Genomic DNA, 19,874 nt, shown 5'->3' on the forward strand with positions numbered 1-19,874 from the left:
TTGAAGCAGGTTACAAGTATAAATCTACAATTTAGCCTCAGTTGTTTCCCTCATGGTAATGGGCTTGAAGGCTAGGCTAGGCCCTCCTGGATATCTTTCCCCCTTTCTTGGTCTCTGAGTGACTTGGCCTCCATGGCTCATACTCACCCCTCTCTTCCATAATGTGCAGTTTTACTCACATGTGATGTCACAGGTAAATAAAACAACAAATCTAGGTGGGAAGCCAGCACCACACAGCAGCTGCCTCTGCTGCCTCTTGTCTAATGACCTTGACTGGCTGCCCAGGGCCTCTTTTCATTGTGAGAACAGAGCCTAAATTTGTTTCATTTCAAACCCCCTGGTGCCCACAGATGTTTTAGTTGTTTACTGCTTCATTGCAGGAGATTTTACCAGCGGCGTAGCGTGAGTTGTCAGCACCCGGGGCAACGCAAGTAATTTGCGCCCCCTAACCCGGGGCAAGGCAAGTAATTAGCGCCCCCCCTAACCCCTAACCTGCGAGTTGCCGCTGGCGCTGCCGCCCAAACGACGCCACTTGCCCGGAGGAGGAGGGGGGCAGAGAGGCGAGGAAAATGCAACGGCCCAGCAGCTGCAGCAGCACCGGCGGAGGCGGGGCTGTGAGGAGGGGCTGCCTGGCGCGTCCTCCGCGGCGAGCGCTGAGAGCCACTGCCTGCCGGGCGCCTTCAGCCCGGACGCGCGCACAGCTCGCCGGTTCCACGAGACATGCAGCTCCGCTACAGCCTGCACCCGAGGCTCTTCGGCGACTCCGGAGGCAGCGAGCGCGCCCCCCCCGATGTTGCGCCCAGTGCGGCCGGCACCCCTGGCACCCCCCACGCTACGCCACTGGATTTTACATCCATCACTTCTAGAAACTGTTGTTTTTTGATGATCATAATTCTGCTGCCCCCTTGTCAAAATGTTGCTCTTCCCTCCCCAGATAATCCAGCTCTATTCTGGTTCTCCCGGCACATTTCCCTCTGGGGAAGTATATCTTTCAATCTGGCCGTTTTCATCAACCTAGCGGTAGCTCTTTTCTACCCATTTGGAGATGATGGCGATGAAGGTAAGCAATTTCATAGAATCATAGAATCATAGAGTTGGAATAGACCACAAGGGCCATCGAGTCCAACCCCCTGCCAAGCAGGAAACACCATCAGAGCACTCCTGACATATGATTGTCAAGCCTCTGCTTAAAGACCTCCAAAGTAGGAGACTCCACCACACTCCTTGGCAGCAAATTCCACTGTCGAACAGCTCTTACTGTCAGGAAGTTCTTCCTAATGTTTAGGTGGAATCTTCTTTCTTGTAGTTTGGATCCATTGCTCCGTGTCCGCTTCTCCGGAGCAGCAGAAAACAACCTTTCTCCCTCCTCTATGTGACATCCTTTTATATATTTGAACATGGCTATCATATCACCCCTTAACCTCCTCTTCTCCAGGCTAAACATGCCCAGCTCCCTTAGCCGTTCCTCATAAGGCATCGTTTCCAGGCCTTTGACCATTTTGGTTGCCCTCCTCTGGACACGTTCCAGTTTGTCAGTGTCCTTCTTGAACTGTGGTGCCCAGAACTGGACACAGTACTCCAGGTGAGGTCTGACCAGAGCAGAATACAGTGGCACTATTACTTCCCTTGATCTAGATGCTATACTCCTATTGATGCAGCCCAGAATTGCATTGGCTTTTTTAGCTGCCGCGTCACACTGTTGGCTCATGTCAAGTTTGTGGTCAACCAAGACTCCTAGATCCTTTTCACATGTACTGCTCTCAAGCCAGGTGTCCCCCATCTTGTATTTGTGCCTCTCATTTTTTTTGCCCAAGTGCAATACTTTACATTTCTCCCTGTTAAAGTTCATCTTGTTTGTTTTGGCCCAGTTCTCTAATCTGTCAAGGTCGTTTTGAAGTGTGATCCTGTCCTCTGGGGTGTTAGCCACCCCTCCCAGTTTGGTATCATCTGCAAATTTGATCAGGATGTCCTTGAGTCCATCATCCAAGTCGTTGATAAAGATGTTGAATAAGACCGGGCCCAAGACAGAACCCTGTGGCACCCCACTAGTCACTCTTGTCCAGGATGAAGAGGAACCATTGATGAGACCCTTTGGGTTCGGTCAGTCAGCCAGTTACAAATCCACTGAGTGGTAGCATAGTCAAGACCGCATTTTACCAGCTTCTTTACAAGAATATCATGGGGCACCTTGTCAAATGCCTTGCTGAAATCAAGGTAGGCTACATCCACTGCGTTCCCTTCATCTACCAGGCTTGTAATTCTGTCAAAAAACGAGATCAGGTTAGTCTGACATGACTTATTTTTCAGAAATCCATGCTGACTATTGGTGAACATAGCATTCCTTTCTAGGTGCTCACAGACTGTTTGCTTAATGATCTGCTCCAGAATCTCCCCTGGTATTGATGTCAGACTGACTGGGCGATAATTATTTGGGTCCTCTCTTTCCCCCCTTTTGAAAATAGGGACAACATTTGCCCTCCTCCAGTCTGCCGGGACTTCGCCTGTTCTCCAGGAATTCTCAAAGATGACTGCCAGTGGTTCTGAGATCGCATCTGCCAGATCTTTTAAGACTCTGGGATGCAGTTCATCTGGCCCTGGAGACTTGAATACATCTAAACTAGCCAAGTATTCTTGTACTATCTCCTTAGTTATTCTGGGCTGTGTTTCCTCTGCTGAATCATTTGCTCCAAATTCTTCAGGTCGGGCATTGTTTTCTTTATCGGAGAAGACTGAGGCAAAGAAGGCATTGAGGAGTTCAGCCCTTTCTGTGTCCCCTGTTTGCATTTCACCATCTTCTCCTCTGAGTGACCCCACTGTTTCTTTGTTCTTCCTTTTGCTACGGACATACCCATAAAAGCCTTTTTTGTTGCATTTAACCTCTCTAGCAAGCCTGAGTTCATTCTGTGCTTTAGCTTTTCTGACTTTGTGTCTACACGTGCTGGCTATTTGATTGAATTCCTCTTTGGTGGTTTCCCCCCTTTTCCATTTTTTGTACACATCCTTTTTTAATCTTAACTCAGTTAAAAGTTCTTTACATAGCCACCCTGGCTTCTTTAGGCACCTTCCATGTTTCCGTCTCATTGGTATTGGCTGACGTTGTGCTTTTACGATCTCCCTCTTAACAAACTCCCAGCCATCATGAACTCCCTTTCCTTTTAGTATTACTGTCCATGGGATCTCACCCAGCACTTCCCTAAGTTTTATGAAGTTGGCTTTCTTAAAGTCAAGAAATTGAGTCCTAGTATGCTTGGCTGCTCCTTTCCGCTGTACAGAAAACTTCAGAAGAGCATGATCACTCGCGCCTAATGATCCTTCCACTTCTACCCCACTAACCAGGTCATCAACATTGGTTAGGACCAGATCTAAAATGGCTGTTCCTCTTGTTGCTTCTCCCACTTTCTGGACAATGAAGTTGTCTGCAAGGCCAGTGAGGAATCTGTTTGACCTTATGCTCTTGGCTGAGTTTGACATGCAACAAATATCCGGGTAATTGAAGTCCCCCATTACTACTATCTCCCTTCCTTTTGCATGCTTGGCCATCTGTTCCAGGAAGGCATCATCTATGTCCTCCGTTTGGCTTGGGGATCTATAGTAAACTCCCACAATGAGGTCTCTGTTATTCTTCTCTCCCTTAATTTTGACCCAAATGCTCTCACTTTGGCTTTGAGATTCTAAATCTTGGATCTCTTCGCAGGTATACACATCCCTGACATATAATAATAATAATATAATAATAATTTATTATTTATACCCCCCCCCCATCTGGCTGAGTTTCCCCAGCCACTCTGGGCGGCTCCCAATCAGTGTTAAAAACAGTACAGCATTACATATTAAAAACTTCCCTGAACAGGGCTGCCTTAAGATGTCTTCTGAATGTCAGGTAATTATTTATCTCTTTGACATCTGATGGGAGGGCGTTCCACAGGGCGGTCGCTACTACCGAGAAGGCCCTCTGTCTGGTTCCCTGTAGCCTCACTTCTCGCAATGAGGGAACCGCCAGAAGGCCCTCAGCGCTGGATCTCAGTGTCCGGGCTGAACGATGGGGGTGGAGACGCTCCTTCAGGTATACAGGACCGAGGCCGTTTAGGGCTTTAAAGGTCAGCACCAACACTTTGAATCGTGCTCGGAAACGTACTGGGAGCCAATGCAGATCTCTCAGAACCGGTGTTATATGGTCCCGGCGGCCGCCCCCAGTCACCAGTCTAGCTGCCGCATTCTGGATTAATTGCATTTTCCGGGTCACCTTCAAAGGTAGCCCCACGTAGAGCGCATTGCAGTAGTCCTAGCGTGAGATAACTAGAGCATGCACCACTCTGGCGAGACAGTTTGCGGGCAGGTAGGGTCTTAGCCTGCGTACCAGGTGGAGCTGGTAGACAGTTGCCCTGGACACAGAGTTAACCTGCGCCTCCATGGACAGCTGTGAGTCCAAAATGACTCCCAGGCTGTGCACCTGGTCCTTCAGGGGCACAGTTACCCCATTCAAGACCAGGGAATCCCCCACACCAACCCACTCCCTGTCCCCCCAAAACAGTATTTCTGTCTTGTCAGGATTCAACCTCAATCTGTCAGCCGCCATATAACGCCACTCCTCCTTTCTTGTCTGGTCTGTTTCTCTGAAATAGACTGTATCCCTCCATTATTACATTTCAATCATGGGACTTATCCCACCAGGTTTCAGTGATGCCTATTATGTCAAATTTAGTTTGCTGTACCAAGAGCTCAAGCTCATCTTGTTTATTTCCCATGTGTAATGTGTATGGGTTGCTCGTGCATAAGTTGCCGCCTCTCCAGGCTTTGTTGCCTTGCTAAACCTTTCAGTCTGGGCAGCCCTTCACTTCGTGGCTGCCTCAGTCACTAGCAGAATCCGTCAGTGGGCGTTTCTTAAATCTTTTCCAACATAAAAGTTGTTTGACACCCAGTCTCCTCCTACTCTCTCTGCGCGGAAGTCTTCTGCGCAGGGTGGTCATGGGTAGCGGAGGACCCGTGCTCTCCCCGCTGGTGTCCGGTGAAGAGTCCTGGAGCCCTCTCGCTGATTCCCCCATCAGCCCCTCTATATCCCTGGTGTTGCGCTAATTTGCTTCCCCATCTGCGGAGCTGCCTCTCTCCCTGCTGGGCCCTTCTCCAGCATCATTTGAGAGCCTTCCCTCCGCCTCTAGCTCTGATGTCAGTTCCCTGACATCCACCTCCCCCCCAGGACCCCCTCCACCTCCGGCCCGACCTGTTGACCCAACTTCGTCCCTTTCTTCGGCCAACGATGCAGGGAACCCCCAGAAGGAGCTGTCGCCATCCTCTGAGGATTCAAAACCTGCTTCCCACCCGCTCTGATCCCTTCCCACGGGGTGGGCCTCCCAGTCTGATTCTTCTTCCTCCGAAGCCTCTTCTCCCTCCTCTTCGGAGACAGAAAACCCCACAAAATCCTCTTCATCGTCTGTGGTTCCAAATTGCTCCTCCCAGAATCTTGCTAGTGGTTTGGGTTTGTCCGGGAACAGGCGGTGGAATTCCTTCACCAGATCCCCTTCAGTGATTGCCTCCGCGGGAACCCACGTGTTTTCCGTCCCGGGTTCTCCCTCCCAAGCCACCAAGTACTTCACCTGGCGCCCTCGCCACCTTGAATCAAGTATTTCCGTGGCCAAGTTGTGGTGCTCCCTCTCTTCTACCTGCGGGTGTGTGGTGACTTCTCCCTCTCGCCCCGGGAATCCCCTTCCTTCCCTGTATGGCGAGAGTAGGGACCTATGGAACACCGGGTGTATCTTCATGCTGTCTGGCAATTTGAGCTTGAATGCCACGGGGTTCACCTGCTGTGTTACTTCAAACGGTCCCAGCCGCCTGGGTTGCAACTTCTTGCACCCCCCCTTAAAAAGTAACCCTTGGGTTGACAACCACACCCGATCTCCCACCCGTATGGTCTCCCCTTCCCTACGGCGCTTGTCTGCCTGCCTCTTGTAAATTTCCTTGGCCCGCTCCAAGTTCATCTTAAGTTGCTGGTGCAGGGCTTCCATTTCTTCCACAAACTGCTCTGCTACCGGTACACTCCAACCTTCCTCCCCACTCCCCGGGAAGGCCCTGGGGTGACACCCATAATTGGCCATGAACGGGCTCATTCCCGTGGACACATGTTCAGTGTTATTGTACGCAAATTCAGCCAGCGCTAGTTTTTCTACCCAAACGTTCTGCCTCTCGCTGACGTAGCAGCGTAGGTATTGCTGGAGTATACTGTTTGCTCTTTCTGCTTGCCCGTTGGTTTCCGGGTGTCTCGCCATTGAGAAGCCCACTTCGACCTGCAGCAAGCTCATGAGCTTCCCCCAGAAACGGGAAGTAAATTGTTTCCCGCGGTCGGAGATGACCCTCGAAGGAGCCCCATGCAACCGGAAGATGTGATCTACAAACAACCTGGCTGTTTCCTCTGCCGTGACCACATGTGAGCAAGCTATAAAATGGCACGTTTTTGTTAGTAGATCGACCACTACCATGACCGCTGTCTTCCCCCGGGACTTGGGCAAATCGGTCATAAAATCAATGGATACCACCTCCCAAGGTTTCCCCGGCGTGGGTAAGGGTTCCAGTAATCCTGCTGGGGCGGTCCGCTCCCCTTTGCCCTTTGGCAGCGGTCGCAACCCCATACATATTCCCGTACATCCTCCCTCACCCTGGGCCACCAGAACTGCCTGGTGACGAGCATCATGGTTTTGTGCTGTCCAAAGTGCCCCGCTGTGGGGTTATCGTGGAGTTGTTTGAGTACCTTCCCCCGTAGGGTCTCCCCCGGTACATACAGCGCCCCCTTATAGTACAGCACCCCTTCCTTCTCCTCAAACCCTCCTTGGGTTTCTCTTCCGTCTCGGAGTTCCCGGATTTTAGTTTGTGCGAACACGTCGTTTCTAGTAAGTCCAGCCAGTTCTCGTTGCCCCACCAAGGTTCCCCCACACACCCATCGGTCCTCGGGGATCACGTGTTGTATCTCCGGTGGCCCCTCTCCTTCCAAATACTCCGGTTTCCGGGAGAGAGCATCTGCTCTCACGTTTTCCTCTCCTGGCACGTATCGGATTTCGAAGGAAAACTTGGAGAACTCCTGTGCCCATCAAATCTGTCTCTGGTTGAGCACTCCTCCAGTATTCCAAGTTCTTGTGATCTGTACAAACCTGGATCTTGTGCTGCGCCACTATTAGTAGATGTCGCCATCGCCGAAACGCCGCATAGATCGCAGGTAGTTCGCGGTCATACACCGTATAGTTTTGCTCTGACTTGTTCAGCTTTCTTGAGAAGAAGGCACACGGTCTCCATTCCTGCTTGCTCCTCCCTGGCTGCAGAAGAACCGCCCAAATGGCTCTGCCGGATGCGTCGGTCTCTAGCCTCATTGGTTTCTCCAGATCCACGTGCAGGAGCTGCTCTTCCGATGCGAACGCCTTCTTCAGTTTTTCAAAGGATTGTTGGGCCTCCTCTGTCCAGGCGAACTTCCTTTTGCTACTGAGACAGTCTGTGATGGGTGCTGTCAAGTGGGCGAAGTTCTTGATGAACTTCCTGTAGAAGTTGCTGAACCCTAGGAACCTCTGCACGTCCTTCCGGGTTTGGGGAGCCTTCCACTCCAGCACTGCCTGCACCTTGCTTGGGTCCATCGCTAAGCCTTTGTCTGACAACTTGTACCCCAAAAACTCGACTTCTCTGGCGTGAAACTGACATTTCTCCAGCTTGACCCACAACTGCTGCTTCTGCAGTCTCTTCAGCACTTCCCTGACGTCTTTGACATGTTGCTTCTCATTGTCCAAATAGATTAAGACGTCGTCCAAGAAGGCTACGCAGTTCTTGTACAGCAGGGACCCCAACACGTGGTGCATGAAAGCTTGAAAACAGGCGGAGCCTGACTGTAATCCAAATGACATAACTAAGTACTCAAAGGTCCCCAGGGGGGTGAACATTGTGGTCTTCCATTCGTCCCCCTCCCTCATCCTAATCAAATTGTAGGCTCCCCTGAGGTCCAGCTTGGTAAAAATCTTCCCCTGCCTCACCCGTGTTAAAATGTCATCAATCCTCGGCATTGGGAAGGTCACGGGTTCTGATACCAAATTTAACGCCCTAAAATCTATGACCAATCTGGGCTGGTTAGTCCCTTTTTTGTCCACAAAGAACACCGGACTGCCCCCCACCGCCTTTGATTCCCTTATGAACCCCCTCTTCAGGTTCTTGTCAATAAACTCCCGCAGCTCCTTCATCTCCCTGTCCGACATGGCATACAGTTTATGTCAGCATCGCCCTAGAGCCAGTGCACCAACTGGACTCATGCACCTCAACCCCGACTGGGCTAGGCGAGCTGGGTAGCACCGCCAGAGACCTCCTTCTTACAGGAACAGGTCACAGTGCTGTGGACTCACAGCTCAGAGCTGAGAGCACCGGATTCACTGTCTCAATAATTCAGTCGTTGCGCAGCAGAGTTTTGCAGAGTCTTGCAGAGTATAAACCACTCGGAGAGCAGCTCTGTAGAATATCTTCCTTTTATTCTGTAACTACAACTATGATACAAAACTATATACAGAGCTGAATATTCTAGGCATAAATCAATGCTACACTGAGAGTCTGCAGCTGCACTTAGCAGCAATCTTATCTCTAGAATCTCTAACACTCTCACTTTCTCCGATACACTGACTGACTGTCTCTCACTCACACACACACAATGATATGTTGCTGGGCAGAATAAGTAGATAGGCAGGACACGCCTCCTCCTCTCTGGAGAGTCAGCAGAGACCATCAGGAGATCATCAGGAGATTCTTGGGTATGGGAGGGGTGAAATCTCCTCAGTTTACCCACCGGCAGCTGCGCCCCAGGGAGCAAGTTGATTTGGCGGTCAAAGGGCCTATGTGGGGGTAGTCTATCTGCCTCCTTCTCGCTGAAGACCTCCTGCAGGTCAGCATATTGTGGTGGCACCTCCCCCTTCGGCTCCACAGCTATCCCAGCCACCCTGGCCACGGTCATCCTTGGGGTTTCTCCCCCTAGACAGTGTTCCAAGCAGTAAGCGGACCCAAAGGTGACCATTCTCTGATGCCATGCCACCACTGGATCATTTTGTGCTAGCCAGCTCATCCCTAATATTATTGGGGGCCCTGCCAGTGAGGCTACGTGAAAGGTGATAGTTTCCGTGCGCCTGGAAACCCTCATTCTCATTGGTGGGGTCTGGTGCGTCACTTCCACTCCCAGAAGTTCCCTGCCATCAATGGTGGTTACTTGCAAGGGGAAATCCAGGGGCAGCAGGTGGAGCTGGTGCTCTAGTGCAAAGTCCTTGCTGAAGAAATTGCAGGAACTGCCTGAATCCAACAGCCCTTTCACCTTGACTGGGTGCCCATTTGGGAGTTCTAGCACCACTTCTATGGCTATAGCCGCCCTGGGGGGTCTGGTTTGGGCACTCCTATTGGTTGCTTGCCTGGCTGCTGTGCCCGCTGAGTGGCAGCCAAGCTTTGGCATTTCCCTGCTTCTTTACCATTTCCTCCTCACCCCCTGCAGCTCCCACCATCCCTTGCCAGGCCTTTCTTTGCGGGCAGACCCTGGCAAAATGTCCTGGCCGCTGGCAGAGAAAACACTTCTTGGTGGTTTTCCCATCCTTTCCCTCTCTCTTGCGACCTTCACTGGAGTTTGAAATCTGCGCGCGCACCCCATCTATTTCCATGGGCTCCGCCGGTGGGGAAGGCTGCCTTGGTATTTCAGGAATGCGGTAGTCATGGTAACGTTGCTCTCTCCCTTCCCGCTTCTCCTGGGCCTGCGCTTCCTGCCTTACACCAATCGCAAGCACAGCCTTGGTCAGCTGATCCATTGACTGCGGGCGGGGTACGCGGGAAAGCTCGTCCTTCACCGTTGGGGACAACCCCTCCTCGAACAGCATTTGGATAGGTTCCGAGTCCAAATCCCACCCGAGGCGGTGGACTAACATGGCAAAGCGTGACCAGTAGTCTCTAACTGACTGGTGCCCCTGTTTACAACGCATCAGTTCCCGCCGAGTCACACTTTGCAGTACATCACTGGAATACATCGCATCCATCGCCTGGAAGAATTTCCTCAGGTCTTTCAAGGCGGCATTCTGCGTTGCCATTAGGGGCCTGATCCAATCTCTGGCCCCATCCTGCAGATGTCCAACAATATAGGCAACCCTCTCCCCATTGTCTGCAAAATCATTCTGTTGCAGTTCCAAAGCGTACTCTATTTCCATTCGGAACGCACTGTAGTCCTGGGGTTTCCCTCCAAACTTGTGTACCAGTCCCGGTACCTTCCTTGCTACGGGGGTGGGTCTGACCTGAGCATCCTGAGACCGCCTTTCGTCCAGCCGCGCCATCAGAAGAGCCACATGCTGTTCCAAATCTCGGTTCCTCTCCACCAGATTTTGCCCTCCAGCTGCTCCCTCCGTGGCGCCAGCTTCTCCGGTTTTGCTCATGATGTTGCCTGCCTGTCGCTGTGCACGAGCGACGTCAGGGACTGACGGATTGCTGTAATGTGTATGGGTTGCACGTGCGTAAGTTGCCGCCTCTCCAGGCTTTGTTGCCTTGCTAAACCTTTCAGTCTGGCCAGCCCTTCACTTTGTGGCTGCCTCAGTCGCTAGCAGAATCCGTCAGTGGGCGTTTCTTAAATCTTTTCCAACATAAAAGTTGTTTGACACCCAGTCTCCTCCTACTCTCTCTGTGCGTAAGTCTTCTGCACAGGGTGGGCGTGGGTAGCGGAGGACCCGTGCTCTCCCCACTGGTGTCCGGTGAAGAGTCCTGGAGCCCTCTCGCCGATTCCCCCATCAGCCCCTCTATATCCCTGGTGTTGCGCTGATTTGCTTCCCCATCTGCGGAGCTGCCTCTCTCCCTGCTGGGCCCTTCTCCAGCATCATTTGAGAGCCTTCCCTCCGCTTCTAGCTCCGATGTCAGTTCCCTGACACCATGCTTTGCGCATTAGTGTACAGACATTGAAGTCCATTAATCATTCCCCCGTGTCTCTTATTTAAGGATTTTTTTCCTCCCACCACTAGGTCTGCGTGCTGTTTGCTCCATTTGGTCTATGACATTTGGATGATCATCTTCATCAATTGATAGACTCCTACCTTCAGGAGCACTGTCTCCCTCCCCCACATTAGTCAATTTAAAGCCCTCCTGATGAGGTTTCTGAGATTTTTGGCAAAAACATTCCTCCCAACCGTTGTGAGGTGCAGCCCATCGCTTGCCAGAAGTCCATCTTCAAGAAACTGCAGTCCATGCTCTAAGAATCCAAACTGTTCCTGTTTACACCCATTTGCGGAGCCAGCTATTCACTTCCAGTATTTCCCCCTCTCTCCCTGGGCCACGTCGTTCAACTGGGAGGACAGATGAGATGACAATTTGTGCATTTAATTGCTTCAGTTTCCTGCCCAGAGCCTCGTAGTCTCTTTTGATCTTCTGGAGGCTATTGCTTGCAGTGTCATTGGTTCCCACATGAACCAAGAGGAAGGAGTATTTGTCAGTGGGTTTTATGATTCCTTGCAGTCGTTCAGTTACATCTTGGATCTTAGCCCCGGGGAGGCAGCACACCTCCCGAGACATCTCGTCAGGCCCACAGATCACTGCTTCTGTTCCCCTCAGTAGGGAATCCCCTATCACCACTACACGCCTCCTCTTAGGTTTGGTCGGGGTTCTTCCGTGAGCTGTCCGTTCCAAGATAGCCTGCACATTCCCTGAGGACTGACTTTGCTGCTCGTCTTCATATACCTGATTGACTGTAATGAGGAGAGATCCTCAGATGGAATCTGTCCTTCGTCTTCCATGCTAGGGGAGAGGACTTCAAAGCGATTGTGTATTTCTAATTTCATTTCTAAATTTTCAAAACCCAACATAAACCTGGAGCCAGTGTTACCTCATTTCTTATATATATATTTCAAGTTTTGCCTATTCCCATCCCTCTTCTTCAGCTAAAGAGATAGCAAAACAAACTCAATGCATATGTGTCAGGAGGCAAAAAATCTAGGATAAGAAACAAAACTCTTTACAGACATGGGATGGGAATGCCTAACTTAATGTTAAACTGTGCTGCTTTTCAAATCAAATCCTTGATCCCATTGCTCAGCAGAAGAACACAGGACCCTTGGGTCCAACTTGACAATGTCCCTTTGAAACCTTCAATGAGAGGCTGCCCCTTCTTACCTTTGTCCTTGAAGGAAGTAAGGAAAATAGGCAAACCATTTACTAGATCAGTACTGATGGTGTGGAGAACATGGAACAAAACAGTGGCCCTTCACCAGTGGTCCCATTCCTGGATCATCCAGCTTTTAGATACACAAATAAATATCAGCTGTTCAAGGATTGGGAAGACGTAGGCATTTACATAATCCGTTACCTGCTTCCTGGAGGGAAAGCAATTTCCCAAGAGGAACTGCAAGGCAAATTAAAAGACACTCATACTACCTGGTTTCAGGTAGCTCAGACTCATTCTTTTGCACTTCGTTTGGAGTGCAGGGCAGAGGGCCTACAGACACATCCTTTGTTTGAATCCTTATGCAGCAGGCCAGCATATGCCCTGAAAGGTGCCGCTTCCCAAATATACAGCAATCTGTATATCAGGAAGTGCAGGTGGGGGTGCTAGAAGCCTTCAGTTGTGTAGGAATTAGATTTAGGCCACCCAACTGAAAGGTAATGGGTATCTGGACCACTCCCCGTTCAAAACCATCTCCACTCGCTAACAAGAGGCCTCCCCCAAGGGAGGCAAAATGTAATCCCTCCCCTTCCCCTTTATGTTGGAAGGGCTGTGGAAATCTTGGTTCATTTATTCATGTTTGGTGGGAATGCCATTATGTTAAAAACTTTTGGAAGAGAGTAATTTCCATTATATCCGCAATTACAGGGCAACCCCTTTCTCCAAATCCTGCCTTAGCCCTACTATCTTTGGAAATAGATTTAGGCTCCACCCTGTGCCACAGTGAACTAGTAGGCTTCTTACTGACCGCAGCACAATTAGTGATAGCTCAGCAATGGAAGAACCAGGCTGAAATACCCCTGAACATAGGGGGAAATAATATCTGGGATACAGCAATGTCTGAGAGTCTCACTCAACCAGGCTTCCTCGGGCCCTCCAGATGTTTTTGGCCTACAACTCCCATGATCCCTAGCTAGCAGGACCAGTGGTCAGGGATGATGCGAATTGTAGTCTCAAAACATCTGGAGTGCCGAGATTGAGGAAGCCTGCACTAGACACAGGAGGGCAATTGAAGGCATAACGTAGAGAGAAATGTTATACCCCTTTCTTTAGCTATGTTAATGGCCAAAATCAAGACCTCCTTATGCAGTACCAAATGCTCAATATTCTCAGTGGAGAGAGGTTACATGAAGTAATATGTTTGAATGTTGAATGTGTAAATGTAGGTCTAGAGACAATGGATAACATACACGATTAGCTATACTGCTGGGTAAGTGTTTAATGGTCATTGTATTTGTTTAAAAACCAATAAAAATGTTTTTAAAAATGTCTGCAAGTGTTTAAAAGTGAGAGATCTTAATTTGTGATGTTTGGGGCAGCAGATATGGCAAGGGTGCTAATAATTGTTAAGTGAGAAGTTTGGGTGTCATTCAGAAAGTTCTGCGCCAACATGCTCATTAAGATGCTCACATCCCCCGAGGCATATGATTTGCTCCTGTCATGTGTTCTGATTGCCTTCTTCAGCTCAGTGCAGCTGAATAACTCCCAATATGTGCTCTTAGAAGTACATTAATTCCAGTATTCTTGGAATTAATAGGTTAAGCTCAGCACCTAAAATGTGTGGGCATGTCCTGAGAGTCAGCGGGGAGCAAAGGGAAATACCTCTTCTGGTTTAGGACTAGTTTTCTTGGGAGAGGGGAATCATAGAATCATAGAATCATAGAGTTGGAAGAGACCACAAGGGCCATCGAGTCCAACCCCCTGCCAAGCAGGAAACACCATCAGAGCACTCCTGACATATGGTTGTCAAACCTCTGCTTAAAGACCTCCAAAGAAGGAGACTCTACCACACTCCTCATGTCTCATGTTTTAATCACTGCTAACCGTACCCATGTCAATTGTTCACATACTTTTAATTATACTGAGTAGGGCTGGAAAGGTTAGATGGAGTACAAAGCAGGGAGTTGCATCATCACTGAAGTGGCAGCTTTATTTATTAAGAGTTAAGATTACCCAGACAACCATGCAGATGAATGTTAATGCCTGCATGAATAGAGGGTCTCACCTGCCCCCTCCCAAAAAAAGAATTTTAAAAACATTCATGTAAGAGCCAGATTAGATATACATGCCAAGTGGTAAAGTGGTAATAATGCTTTTTTCTAGAAAGTTCTATTTCAGCTGGAAGATTTTTTTTTGGGGGGGGGGTTGCCTGCTTGAATGCTCTTTGCATATAACTACGTAATCTCTCTCTCTCTGTCTGTCTCTCTCTCTCTCTCTCTCTCACACACACACACACACGTAGCCTTTTCTCTGATGTACTATATTTCTGTGTGCAGGGATTTATTTTACTTAAAGGTAAAGGACCCCTGACAGTTAAGTCCAGTCACAGAGAACTCTGGGGTTGCGGTGCTCATCTCACTTTACTAGCCGAGGGAGCTGCCGTTTGTCCGCAGACAGTTTTTCTGGATCATGTGGCCAGCATGACTAAGTCGCTTCTGGCGAAACCAGAGCAGTGCACAGAAACGCCATTAACCTTCCCGCCAGAGTGGTACCTATTTATCTACTTGCACTTTGACGTGCTTTCGGACTGCTAGGTGGGCAGGAGCTGGGACCGAGCAACGGGAGCTCACCCTGTTTCGGGGATTCAAACTGCCGACCTTCCGATCGGCAAGCCCTAGGCTCAGTCTCTCTCTCTCTCTCTCCAACATCTTCAAGTGTTTGGGATACTTGTGAGGATAAGACCATAAGGGACAAAAACTGCTTCATTCGACTGCTTCATTGATGGTTCAGGAGCTGTGATCCCTTGTTGCTATGCCATCGCCTGCTCAGCACCACATGGGCTTAAAGGATAGGTCAGACTCCAGGTCACTCCACTTCAATCCTTGGCTGAGCCAGCCTGCCAATAAGAGTGTTTGTAATCTTCAAGTGTGGTGCAGGAAGTATTAATGAAGAACACGTGTTTCTCCTTAAAACCGGATTCACTCCACTGATGGTGGTTCACATGTTACTAACTGGACTCATTATGAACTCATGACCAAGAGGTAGAAGGGTTTATATCCCTTTATCAATACCTTTAGCAGAGTTTTAACATAGCATGTTTAAAAGCAGCTTTAGTCTGCAGCTTGTGGCGATAGGGTCTTCCTTCTTCCTGCAAACTATGACAACACATAAACATATCCACTTCTACTTTTATTATGAACCAAAGCATGCATGAGTCCATACTGTATCCCCTTCTACTATTCGCTTGACCTTAGCCCAAGTTTGCAGTTTTTGTTTATTTATTACAGCACAGCACAAGGCACATCAGGGATGGCGGTGTAGAGCAGTGTTTCCTAGAGCAGGGGTCCCAGGATGTTCCAGGGGGGCCACAGGTAAAAATTCCATAAATGGCCACAGCACGAGGCATGGGGACCGCAGAGGGAAGTGAAGAAGAAAATTTTTTCTTCTTTTTTTAAAATCCTGATCGATTGGCCAATCAATCCTGATTTCTTTCCGGTGGGAGAGGGTGATTGCTGAGGCTCCCCTTTTGACCAGTAGAGCCTGCAATCCAGAACCCCCAGGTCAGGTAAGCGCAGTGATGGGGTGGCAATGGGTAGGGCTGGGTGAGCCAGAGCTGCTTGTTGCTGCCGCCAGTGCTAGGCCTGGTGGCAGCCTGGGCCTGACTCTGCAAGGCATGGGGTGCAATCCATGCAAGCAGATCAGGGCCTTCGGATGTTGCCAAGGAGCGCAGGGCCCATCGGCAGCGTCGGCCCGGCTCTTCAAGGTGCGGGCTGGAGTCTAGCTGAGTGGGGTCGTCTGGTGCTGCTGGCTTGCATCTACTGTAGCAAATAATGAAGTGTCTACTCAGAAGAAAGCCGCACTGAGTTCAGTGGGCCTTATGGGAGTAAGGTTAAGGGTGGGGCTATAGTATTTTTTCTAGGCAACCAGGACTCCTCCAGATAGCAATATCTTTTTTGCACCAAGTCAGTGAGGACCACTAGCTTTTTAATTCCCCCCTCCCCATATATACAGAACTCCCTGTGCACCTTTTGGACTGTATCTGTAGCTTTCCCACTCTGTGTCAAATAGCTGGGGTCACATAAGTGTTATTTACTTTTTATAATACATGGAAGATGGATCTCCCTCATGAGGTTCTGGACTCTCCTTCCTTGGAGGTTTCTAAGCAGAGGTTGGGTGGCCATCTGTCAGGGATGCTTTAGCTGAGTTTCCTACGCTGGAGGGGTTTGCACTAGAAAGATGACCCTTGGAGTCCCTTCCAGCTCTATGATTCTATGTTTTCCTGCTTCAACAATATTTCATTATGTTCCTATCATTTTATGTAACTGTATTTTTATAAATTTATATATATATACATAAAACAGGTTCTATTTACAAACAAAACATTTAAATAGCTACCTTTCTACCTGTAGGATGGGGAGGGGAGGCATGGATGTAGCCAGAATTTTTTTTGGGAGGGGGCAGAACCTAAGATTTGTATTAATTTGTATTGATTTTTACATATTTGGGGGGACAGCTGCCCTCACCCCCCTTTGGCTATGCCCAAGGAAACTAGGTCGGAAGGGAGCCATGGTTGGGAAAAGGTTGGGAAACACTGGTGTAAAGAGCCTAGTTGCTTCCTCAACAGCTCCTGGATTCTGACTGTGTTCCAGAAACAACCACACTCACTTACCTACAGGATAGGTACCCACCTGCAGTTGGGAATGGCCCAGCCTGTTTAGTGCTTTTGCCACAGCTTGATCTGCTGAAATCATTTCACTGCAGGAAAAAAATGTCTGCAGATCAAGGCACTCCTAAAAGCACAAGAAAAGGGCTCCCAGCCTTGTTGCCATCTTGCTCATTTTATCTTCCACATCATTATGACTGAAAAAGTATAAATATGTAAATAAAATTTTTCCTATACATACTGAGTTGGACAGGACACTGGTATTGTATCAGTAATACAGTTTTTACGTTATAAAGTTATAATGACTTTTTCTTTCTTTCTTTTTCTTTCTAGGCACACTTTCTCCGTTATTTTCAGTTCTTCTCTGGATAGCAGTAGGCATATGTACATTGCTGCTTTTCTTCTTCCCTGTTGGTATTCGTCCATTTCTGGTGTCTGTAATGCTCAGGTCCATATACACTATTGGCCTTGGGCCTACATTGATCCTTCTTGGTGCTGCTAACGTACGTACTTCAACAACAACAATTTATTATTTACACCCCGCCCATCTGGCTGGGTTTCCCCAGCCACTCTGGGCAACTCCCCACAGAATATTAAAAATATGATAAAGCATCAAACATTAAAAACTTCCCTAAACAGGGTTGCCTTCAAATGTCTTCTAAAAGTCAGATAGTTGTTTATTTTCTTGACATCTGATGGGAGAGTGTTCCACAGGGCGGGTGCCACTATTGAGAAGGCCCTCTGCCTGGTTCTCTGTAACTTCACTTTTCGCAGTGAAGGAACCACCAGAAGGCCCTCGGTGCTGGACCTCAGTGTCCAGGCCAAACAATGGGGTGGAGATGCTCCTTCAGGTATCCTGGGCCGAGGCCGTTTAGGGCTTTAAAGGTCAGCACCAAACACTTTGAATTCTGCTCAGAAACATACTGGGAGCCAATGTTGGTCTTTCAATACCGGTGTTATATAGTCTCGGCGGCTGCTCCCAGTCACCAGTCTAGCTGCCACATTTGGATTAGTTGAAGTTTCCAGTTCACCTTCAAAGGTAGTAGTCCAAGCAGGAGATAACTAGAGCATGCACCACTGGCAAGACAGTCTGCAGGCAGATTGGATCTCAGTCTGCATACCAGATGAAGCTGGTAAACAGCTGCTCTGGACACAGAATTGACCTGCGCCTCCATGGACAGCTGCAAGTCCAAAAGGACTCCCAGGCTGTGCACCTGGTCCTTCAGGGGCACAGTTGCCCCATTCAGGACTAGGGAGTCCTCCACACCTGCCCGCCTACTGTCCCCCCAAAACAGTACTTCTGCCTTGTCAGGATTCAACATCAATCTGTTAGCCACCATCCAACCTCCAACCGCCTCCAGGCACTCACAGAGGACTTTCACCGCCTTCACTGGTTCTGATTTGAAAGAGAGGTAGAGCTGGGTATCATCCGCATGAACACTAATGAACATCCAGCCCAAACCCCCTGATGATTTCTCCCAGCGGCTGCATGTAGATAACAAGAAGCATCAGAGAGCATCAGAGAGAGGATGGAACCCTGAGGCACCCCACAAGTGAGAGCCCACAGGTCCAAACACTCATCCCCCAAGACTACTTTCTGGACACGGCTCAGGAGGAAGTAGCAGAACCACTGTATAACAGTGCCCCAGCCCCTCTAGACAATCCAGAAAGATGTCGTGGTCAATGGTGTCAAAGGCCGCTGAAAACTCCAGCAGAACTAGGAAACAGCTTTCACCTTTGTCCCTGGTCCGTCAGAGTTCATTGACCAGTGCAACCAAGCCAGTGTCAGTCCCATGATGAAGCCTGAATCCTGATTGGAAGGCATCCAAATGGCCCGCATCCTCTAGACGTGCCTGTAGTTGTTCAGCAACCACCTGCTTAATCACCTTGCCCAAGAATGGAAGATTTGAGACTGGGCAATAGTTGGCCATATTGGCTGGGTCCAAAGATTTTTTTTAAGAAGCGGTTTAATAACTGCCTCTTTCAGCGTGGCTGGGAAGGCTCGCTCACAGAGGGAAGCATTCACCACCCTCAGAGCCCATCGCCTAGTCCTTCCTGGCTTGCTTTTATGAGCCAGGATGGGCAAGGATCAAGGAGACAGGTGGTCGGTTTCACTTGTCCAAGCAACCTGTCCACATCCTCGGAGGTAACTGACCCCGTGCAACTTGAATGGACAGGACTCTAGCACTTTCACGCCCGGGCCCTGCTCCTATGGTAGAGTCCACCTCTTTCCAAATCTGAGCAACTTTATCTGCAAAAAAAACTGCAAAATCATTGCAGGAGATCTTGGGGTCCATACCATGTCTATGACACAGGTGGTTCTGTTACATTGTGAACCACATGAAGGAGTCTCCTGCTGCTGTTTTCTGCAGATGCAATAGAGGCAGTGAAGAAGGTCCTCTTCGCTGTCATTATCGCCACTTGGTAGGCTCGACATTGAGCTCTAACCCATGTCTGGTCAGATTCAGAATGAGTTTTCCAATAATCACTTTATCTATAAAGTTGGCTGTTTGTCTCTTTTCCATTCATCTTGGGCCATTAAAAAACTAAGGTAGTAGGGTATACAAATAATCTGTTCAATTTCAAGCCTCAACTCAAAGAAAAGGGAAGGGTGAACACATTTGGGCTGCAAGCACATCCCTAGGCCTACTTTGCCCATTTCATTATGGAGTTTAAAACCCTGAAATTAAACTGTGCTATGCTTTTCTTTCCATTGGCTCATTTGAGATCTGTAGAACCACCAAACTGGGCATGGGGATCCTTTGCTGAAACAGAAACAGCTCTAACTGCCAGTGTAGTAGCTTCCATGATGCAATGCTTCTCCTGGTCAAAAGCTGCTTGACTGGTGGGGTGGAGCCCCATCACTAATGTCCCAGTGGCTGTATCACTGCTACTTACTGGGAAGCAAAGGAGCCAGGGAGGTCAGCGCAGTGCAGGCACACTTGTGGAGTCAATCCAGTGCTTCTGCTGGTGTGCCCTCACCATGCCAACTTCACCACTTCACCTCTCTCTGTCCTGGTAAACAGCAGCAACATAACTACCAGGAAGCTAGCATTACAGCTTCACCCCACCAGTTCAAGGTTTTTTTGTGGG

The 19,874-nt window shown here is 49.1% G+C and overlaps 1 protein-coding gene across 7 annotated transcripts in view; it reads left to right on the top strand.

The window, feature by feature from the left end:
• ITPR2 (inositol 1,4,5-trisphosphate receptor type 2) overlaps window positions 1–19,874 on the top strand; it is a 387,592-nt gene that overhangs the window by 331,354 nt on the left and 36,364 nt on the right. For all 7 annotated transcript variants that reach the window (XM_082240062.1, XM_082240063.1, XM_082240060.1 and 4 more), the window contains 2 exons: window positions 935–1,060; window positions 17,115–17,284. In XM_082240062.1, the coding sequence (XP_082096188.1) occupies window positions 935–1,060; window positions 17,115–17,284 (296 nt within the window). The remainder of the gene's footprint in view (window positions 1–934; window positions 1,061–17,114; window positions 17,285–19,874) is intronic.

Source organism: Podarcis vaucheri (assembly GCF_965113315.1).
Source record: "Podarcis vaucheri genome assembly, chromosome: 10".
In the NCBI taxonomy this organism is placed as follows: Eukaryota; Metazoa; Chordata; class Lepidosauria; order Squamata; family Lacertidae; genus Podarcis; species Podarcis vaucheri.